Below are 9,310 nucleotides of genomic sequence, written 5' to 3'. Positions count from 1 at the left end.
CACGTGATCCAGTTTCGAAGTTGACCTACATATCATCAAGATGAACATTCTGACCAATTTTCATAAAGATCCCATGAAAAATATGTCCTCCAGAGAGGTCACAAGGTTTTTCTTTTATTTGACCTACTGACCTAGTTTTGGATTGGACGTGACCAAGTTTCGAACTTGACCTAAAAATCATAAAGATGAACATTCTGACCAATTTTCATGCAGATCCAATGAAAAATATGACCTCTAGAGAGGTCACAAGGATTTTCTATTATTTGACCTACTGACCTAGTTTTTGACCACAGTTGACCCAGTTTCAAACTTGACCCAGATATCATCAAGATGAACATTCTGGTCAATTTTCATGCAGATCCAATGAAAAATAGGGCCTTTACAGAGGTCACAAGGTTTTTCTATTATTTGACCTACTAACCTAGTTTTAAACCGGATGTGACCCAGTTTTGAACTTGACCTAGATATCATCAAGATGAACATTCTGACCAATTTTCATGCAGATCCCATGAAAAATATAACCTCCAGAGAGGTCACAAGGTTTTTCTATTATTTGACCTACTGGCCTAGTTTTTGACAGCACGTGACCCAGTTTCGAACTTGACCTAGATATCATCAAGATGAACATTCTGACCAATTTTCATAAAGATCCCATTAAAAATGTGACCTCTAAGTTGGTCACAAGCAAAAGTTTACGCACGCACGCACAGACGGAGGGACGACGGACACTGCGTGATCACAAAAGCTCACATTGTCACTTTGTGACAGGTGAGCTAAAAAAAATGATTCACTAATCAAAGGGAAATAACTTATTGGTAAAGTAATAAAATCTGTAAGAAAACCCTAAGGAATCAAGCAAAATGATTGCAAGTTTGATGAGTCTGTCCATGAGAGGCAGTTAAAAGTGTAATACCTCAAACACCCCTTGCAGCAAAATTCTATTACATAGACTGATATTGAACAGGCACAATGAATCGAAAGGACCAGAAAGCAGAACACTGAATCCAGGTACAAGGGTAAAGTGGCACGAAGACGGCAGTTCTGATAGCTCATTAAGTCTCAAGATCTTTTGGAATGCAACTAAGAAAAGTAATAGCATACTCGGTTTTACAGCCTGCTCATGAGAGGTAGTTAAAAATTCAGCACTCCAGTTTAAAGAACTTAGTCACCTAAGTTTACCCTTGCTAAAAAACTGAGTTTGGACACCAGTCCCAGAATAAAGCTTTGCCATTGGTCAGTTTCAAGACTGAACTCTGAATCAGCTAATCAGATCGCTGAGTTTCTGACTGGTCTCTGTCAAGATTTCAACTCTGAACCTGGGAAAAAGAGTTACATGATATTCTTCAATCCAAGAAAATCTTGTGTATGTCTTGCTTCAGGTATATTTTGAATGACTGTACAAGAAACAATACTGTTAGTACTAAAGATTTTCCTTTAATACATGGTACAATTATATATTAGGTGTTTCAATAAATTATCTTTTAGTGCAGGTAAGCATGACATTAAAGGCAAGCAAAGACTCAGTTTGAACACATGGTGGCAATCTCTTAACAGTGAGCATTAAAGACAATAACATACCCAATTTTAAACTCTGAAGTTACAATGAATCAATAAACATCAACATATTACTTACCACTATGAACAAATATGCATCTTTTGTAAGTGTACATGCATATGTCTAAGAAATTTGCATCAAGAAATATGCATTCATATTCTTTTCTCAAGTAATGTTGCCCTCCTTTGTATTTCTGCTGCAATACAATAGGGTTATTATAACAGAAGCTTGATCTGGGATGCAGTATTCGGCTCGAGTGGATTTTGCCAGATCGGATCTCACGAGGCGCGCAAGCACAGAGTGTGATCCGACCTTGCAAAATCCACGAGAGCCGAATACAAAGTCCCAGATCTAGCTACTGTTATAATGACCCTTTTATCATATATCTTTACCATTTTGATTCTTGTTTTGATCTTGAACGAAATCATCAATGTTTATCGATATTAAATGGAACTTAGTGAAGTTTTTATGTGCGCTATTTATAGAAATGTGTCGGGTCATGCATATTAATGAAAATAGTCCGGCAGCATACAATACGGAAGGTACAATATACAATACGGAATTTTTGTCTGTCTGTTCATATTTAATTGTGAAATACAAGCGGATTTTTTACAGAATTTATATAGGTATATAATAAATGTGCATATTTCTAAACACAAATACAATAACCTGATAATCATAGATAAACATTCTTGGTGTGAAACTTAATTTTTGTGTGCTCTGTCATCTATTAAATTAACACATTATCAATGTTCAACATATGACTATACATACATACATGTATCAGCAAAATTTCAATAGTATATTATCAACAAATTTAAGCAGAAAAACAGCATATTTAATGAAACCGTACCCTCTTTCAAACATGCTTAGGAAAAGAACTATCACTCTACAAAAGGTGATGTAGTTTTATCAAATAACTGTTAGTTAGGACCAAATATCTCGTCCTTGACTAAACTCAATCTTTTTTTGGGATAAAATTATTCCTTTCAAAAGTTACTGAAAAAACAAGTGCTCGTAGAACACGAAATGCCCTCTTAATGCATTCAGTAACTGCACAAGGAATGGAAATTATTTGGTCACTGTGCACTGGATGTTTACCAGTCATAAATGACCTTCGTATCAAATGTGACCTTAGACCAAAGCATTCTCTAGTTATTTGGCAAATAAAGTTCTACTGTTCTGAGTCAATGTTACCTTGACCTACTGACCTCAAAATCAATAGGGGTCATCTGCAGGTCATAACCAACCTCCCTATCAACTTTCATGATCCTAGGCCCAAGCGTTCTTGAGTTATCATTCGGAAACAGTTTAACTGTTCCGGGTCACTGTGACCTTGACCTACTGATCTCAAAATCAATAGGGGTCATCTGCTGGTCATGACCAACGTCCCTATCAACATTCATGATCCTAGGCCTAAGTATTCTAGAGTTATCATCCAGAAACTGGTTGGTCTACAGACCGACAGACCAACCAACATCTTCAAAGGGGGCATGAAAATTGTTTTCTAGACTAAGTAACAATGACCTTGACCCAAGCAAACTAAAATGCATACGAATATTGAGTCTCAGTGCAAACTACCTATATCATTCCTCACACCGCTACACTAAGCCATGTTGCATTGCAGTAAAAAATTCTGTTGAGAATATTCCCAACAACTTCTTACGTATGCCACTGCTATATGCCTAATCTTTAGGCAGTTGATAATTAAATATTTGGCACTAAAAATTCACACACTGGAATGTTGATGAATAGAAGCAGAAAACACAAAATTTAATTTATATAACAGTGAAACTAATGTTGAATGATCTTTTAAAGTTGAAACAACTATTGTGCAGAAAAATGATGCATGTTATACATATATCAAATCACACTGTATCTTAAATAGGTGCTTAAAAAACGTTTTCCACTAAATATGTAAATTATAAAAATATTTTCAACAGGTAACATTTTGCATAATATGGCTTCGACCAATGAGCACTTGTCAGTTTATAGCTGAATACTTTTCAGCTGGAAACACTGCAACCTCTCCAGGGTACAGTGAGTGTATTTTTTTCCAACAGCAAACCGGCTGTTTTTGAATTGTGAAGTAGCCGTTTTATAATTATGAAGAAGCCAAATATCAGCCTCTTGTTTTATATTGAAAAAAAAAACAAACCCCAAAAAAACCCTAGAACCTCACATGAGAAACAATTTCTCTACAAAGGTGGACACTTCTCTCTCAGTACATTTAGATAAAAATGCAACAACAATCTCTCTTTACAGGTGTTTGCTCCTCAGAGATGTCACTGTAATATACCTATCAGGAACAATATCTGAGTGTGAATAAGAATTTCCAAAACTAATGATGGTAAATCTTTAAATCTGAATATGAGTATAGCATCAAGTTTCAATGGGGTATTCAACTTAAAATATAGCACAAGTCCCTTTCAAATAATACTCTGTACTAATGTATCAAGTTCTCCTCTTTTTCACAATAGGTCCATCATCATTACCCTCCCACTCCTCATCACTGTCCAGCAGAAATTTCTCAAGGTCATCATCTTGACCTTTCTCATCTGGCCTTGAACTATGACCCTCAAATGTAGAGTAAGTAGCACAATTTTCACTGGGGTTATTATAGACATCACTGCCAGATTTCTTCTCTGGGGTGAAGTATTTAAAAAGTCCTTTTGGTTTCTTTTCTTTAGGTGGAGTACTGGAACTTCTGAAAGTCTCTATGTCTTTAGCTGGTGAAGTATACTTCAATATGCTCGACTGTTTAAATGCTGAAAAAAGGCCAATAAAACTGTGAATGAATGATTCCTGAATGGGTAATTGAGCCGCACCATGAGAAAACCAACATAGTGCATTTGCGACCAGTATGGATCCAGACCAGCCTGCACATCTGTGCAGTCTGGTCAGGATCCATGCTGCTCACTTTCAAAGCCTGTCTGGATCCATGCTGGTCGCAAATGCACTATGTTGGTTTTCTCATGGTGAGGCTCAATTATCTTGAGTGAAATTCTGCACTTGGAACCAGACTGTAACTAGAAATTGCTTTTGTAAAAAAGCACATGTCTCCCCCAAGTTCTATAGGCAAGAAGTCAATAGGGGTCAGGAGCGAAAGTCAAAGAGACACTGATGGTTGGCTGCAATAGGGATCATCTACTTTGCATGTCCAGTCATCCCGCTAAATTTCAACACTATTGGCCTAGTGGTTCTCAAGTCACTGTTCAAGCTCCTGTGACCTTGACCTTTGATCAAGTGACCTCAAAACTAGAGCTACTTTTGAGAAAAGCGCATGTCTCCCACAACTGCCTAATCATCTAAACACTAAGTCAGTGTTTTTATACTGTTTAGTCACAACAAGTATACCTTTGAAGAGTAAAATGCCTGATTTTCAGTAATTCAAGGGCCATAATTCTGAAGTGCCTATACCAATTTTGCTAGTTATCGAACCTGGGAGAGGAATTATGGTCATACACATTTTAAGTTTGGTGAAGATCGGATAAAAAATGTTTGACTTTGAGTGCGGACAAGATGAATGGTTTTTGGTGCATGTTTGAGAATGAAGACTTCAGCATTTTTATGAGTCTAGGTGATTCATTAGTTATTGTCAAGGGCCATAATTCCGAAGTGTCTTAACCGATTTGGCTAGTTATCGAACTTGGCCAAGGTCTTATTTGCAAACACATTTTGTTCGAGTTTGGTGAAGATCGGATACGAAATGTTTGACTTAGAGTGCAGACAAGATGAATGGTTTTTGGTGCATGTTTGAGAATGAAGACTTCAGCATTTTTATGCATCTAGGTGATTCATAAATTATTGTCAAATGCCATAATTCCGAAGTGTTTTGGCCGATTTAGCTAGTTATCGAACTTGGCTGAGGTCTTATGGTCAAACACATTTTGTTCAAGTTTGGTGAAAATCGGATGAGAAATGTTCGACTTAGAGTGCGGACAAGATGAATGGTTTTTGGTGCATGTTTGAGAATGAAGTCTTCAGCATATTTATGCATCTAGGTGATTCATAAATTATTGTCAAATGCCATAATTCCGAAGTGTCTTGGCCAATTTAGCTAGTTATCAAACTTGGTTGAGGTCTTATGGTCAAACACATTTTGTTTAAGTTTGGTGAAAATCGGATGAGAAATGTTCGACTTATAGTGCAGACAAGCTTTGTGACAGACAGACACACAGACAGACTAGAGTAAATCAATATGTCTCCCACACCACTGTGTGGTGGGAGACATAATAAATAGGGGTCATCTACTCTGCATGTCCAATCATCCTATTAAGTTTCAACATTCTAGGTTAAGTGGTTCTCCAGTTATTTTCCAGAAATGATTTTACATGACCAGGCCCCTGTGACCTTGACCTTTAATAGACTGACCCAAAATGGATAGGGGTCACCTACTCTGCATGTTCAATCATCCTATGAAGTTTCAACATTCTGGATCAAGTGGTTCTGAAGTTATTGATCGGAAATGGTTATCAATGTTCAGGCCCCTGTGACCTTCAACTTTAACGGAGTGACCCCAAAAACAATAGGGGTCATTTGTTCTATGTAAACAATCATCCTATAAAGTTTCAACATTCTGGGTCGAGTGGTTCTCAAGTTACTGACCGGAAATGGTTTTCAATGCTCAGGCCCCTGTGACCTTGACCTTTAACGGAGTGACTCCAAAATCAATAGGGGTCATCTACTTTGCATGTACAATTATCCTATGAAGTTTCAACATTCTGGGTCAAGTGGTACTAAAGTTATTGATCGGAAATGGTTTTCAATGTTCAGGCCCCTGTGACCTTGACCTTTGACAGAGTTACCCCAAAAGCAATAGGGGTCATCTACTCTACATGACCAATCATCCTATGAAGTTTCAACATTCTGGGTCAAGTGGTTCTCTAGTTATTGATCGGAAATGGTTTTCAATGTTCAGGCCCCTGTGACCTTGACCTTTGAGGAGTGACCCCAAAAACAATACGGGTCATCTACTCTTCATGACCAATCATCCTATGAAGTTTCAAAATTTTGGGTCAAGTGGTTCTCTAGTTATTGATCGGAAATGGTTTTCCATGTTCAGGCTCCTGTGACCTTGACCTTTGACGGAATAACCCCAAAATCAATAGGGGTCATCTACTCTTCATGATCAATCATCCTATTAAGTTTCAACATTCTGGGTCAGGTGGTTCTCTAGTTATTGATCGGAAATGGTTTTCAATGTTCAGGCGCCTGTGACCTTGACCTTTGATGTAGTGACCCCAAAATTAATAGGGGTCATCTACTCTTCATGACCAATCATCCTATTATTAGTTTCAACATTATGGGTCAAGTGGTTGTCTAGTTATTGATCGGAAATGGTTTTCAATGTTCAGGCCCCTGTGACCTTGACCTTTGACAGAGTGACCCCAAAAATAATAGGGCTCGTCTACTCCAGCAGCCCTACAGCCCTATGAAGTTTGAAGGTTCTAGGTCAAATGGTTCTCCAGTTATTGCTCGAAAATGAAGCGTAACGTACGGGCAAAAACAATGTCTCCCCCAGAGGGGGGGGAGACATAATAATCATTAGTTTTCAAATTAATTAATCTCCTTTCATGTTTGATTATGTACCTTACTATAATGCTCTGAAAACTCATTTTGGGAACAATTAAAGGACATAAATTCAATGACACTAGGTGCCTCAAATGTCAAAAGCATAATAGCATATGGTAGCAAGAATGTAAGTTCTGAATGTCTTATAACAATGTCAATATTGTATATAATGAAAAGGTAAAAAAAATAATTGGCTAGGTCATAATTATGTTATTACAGCACTTGGTGCACTGTGACAACAAGAACACATACGCAAGCTGTATATTCATCTCTTATTAAATACTAAAATATATTTTAGTTAAATCTGGAGATGCAAAATGCTATCTTAAACAAAATGCATATTTAAAATTTGTCAGAATGAAAATAAAAGTTAAGTTGAGATTTCAATATGTGTATGCTTACAGATACTGGAGTATTTTTTGTCTGAAGTAGTAAGAAATATCTTCAATGCAGTTTAAGACAAACATGCTGTAAGGTAATACACAAGGTACTGCACATTTAAAGTACCCTTTGCATGTGTTTTATAAATGTGTTATGTCTCATTCTGATAACATTACAGAATTCTGAATGTTGACACCTCAAATGCTTACCATATTTTGGTGTGTATAGGTCGTGGTAATGTATAGTCCGCATCTAATTTTTGCTCTGGAAATGGTCGAAAAATTTAACTTCTAGCGTATTAGTCGCAGTTAAATTTCGGATTTTTCCACCAGCAATATTTAATATTTACCGGCAAAAAAAGTTGGCTGTGACTAAATACAGAGTTGGTGCGCCCGTGATATATTACAGACTCCGGTATATACCGGATTGACTAAATTTGAACAAAAATACCTTAAATGTATATATTTTGTAACCATGGTGATTCTAACCCTAACCTTTAGTCAGTATATTATGCACATTATACACTAAATGCGTGCGGACATGCAAAAAAATGAGTATTTTTGCCATGCGTTCCATTTGATAATAATTCAGTGCAAGCGCAGAACGGCTGCACCAACTCTGCAATGAGAAACATTCAAAAAAGTTATGGCGGCGGCCATATTGATGCCGTGGACTGAATTATTGTCAGAACCTGATTGGTGGAAATCGGACAGTGTTATTTTCGTTCCCAACCGTTTCGTACCAACAGTAGTATCGGTAACAGACTACATCAAAGAAAAGCGGCTTTTTGACACTAATTGCCAGAAGACGGTTTGCGTTTACATTCTGTTATCATGCAAGTTAAAGTGTGAATTGTTTGCACAGCAATTATTACACCTTTCCGTGTCATGTGATTAACCATGTTCTTTTGATTCTGAGTAAAAAGATTAACAAAATATCTCTTTTTGGATTTTTTTCTTTTATTTAAAAATCAAAAGTAAAAAAAAAATTATCTTTGAAGTTTTTTAATACGCTAAGAATTAGTATAAACAATGTTTGGAATGGAGGACGGATCTGTCCGGATTTTATCCAACCCGGAGTACATGTCAATGGCGTCCAGTAAAACGAAAGTAGAAACAAACGTAATTCAGACTGCAAAAACATCTTTGAATTAAAGTCATTCGTAATTTTAATAGTCTGTATGGGTTATTTACGATATATTTTATTGAAAGTAACCGCTATTGGTTGAAAAGCCGCCGATATTGATATTTTTTATCCATTTTGTTCGTTTGTAACAGATGCACGTAATTTTGCGAGAACTACGTCAGAAAATTGGCCCGAAAAAATAACTGCTGGCAATGTTCTGTCGTATAGTTTGCAGGAACTTTTTCAGGCAACAAAATGGGTAGAAAAAGTGCGACCTATACGCACCAAAATACGGTATTCAAATCAAATGTTGAGATAATAAAACCCTTCACATATATATGTTTACCTACCCGGTGTATGTACGAATTTTTTTTCTGAATTTTTCAACCTGTTCCTAGTTCAAACTATCTTTTTAAAAGTAAGTATTAACAGTGACTGTACCTTTCTTTGGTGAACTTTCAAATTCCTCTTCAAAAATACCATTATTATCAGCAACATGGGAAACAACTCCATCATCACAGAAAGACTCCTCCAGGAATTTTGTTATCTCCTCTTGTCTCTGGTCCTACAGTGTAATGATTGTAAATAGTTACAAAAGAGCTTCTTGTGAATCCTTTTAGGGATACATGTATACCACACATATGCTAATTCAATTCAGACTGCATAGGTAAATAT

General features: G+C 36.7%; 1 protein-coding gene across 5 annotated transcripts in view; it reads right to left on the bottom strand.

Annotated features, from left to right (window-relative positions):
* Positions 1-3,889: 3,889 nt before the first annotated feature.
* LOC123530824 (SWI/SNF-related matrix-associated actin-dependent regulator of chromatin subfamily A-like protein 1) overlaps positions 3,890-9,310 on the bottom strand; it is a 43,321-nt gene continuing 37,900 nt past the window's right edge. For all 5 annotated transcript variants that reach the window (XM_053518757.1, XM_053518759.1, XM_053518756.1 and 2 more), the window contains 2 exons: positions 9,077-9,200; positions 3,890-4,323 (listed from right to left, as the gene is read on the bottom strand). In XM_053518757.1, coding sequence (XP_053374732.1) covers positions 4,010-4,323; positions 9,077-9,200 — 438 coding nt within the window. In that variant the 3' untranslated portion in view covers positions 3,890-4,009. The remainder of the gene's footprint in view (positions 4,324-9,076; positions 9,201-9,310) is intronic.

Source organism: Mercenaria mercenaria, chromosome 11, assembly GCF_021730395.1.
Source record: "Mercenaria mercenaria strain notata chromosome 11, MADL_Memer_1, whole genome shotgun sequence".
Taxonomy (NCBI): Eukaryota; Metazoa; Mollusca; class Bivalvia; order Venerida; family Veneridae; genus Mercenaria; species Mercenaria mercenaria.
This window is presented reverse-complemented; position numbering and strand designations above follow the sequence as displayed.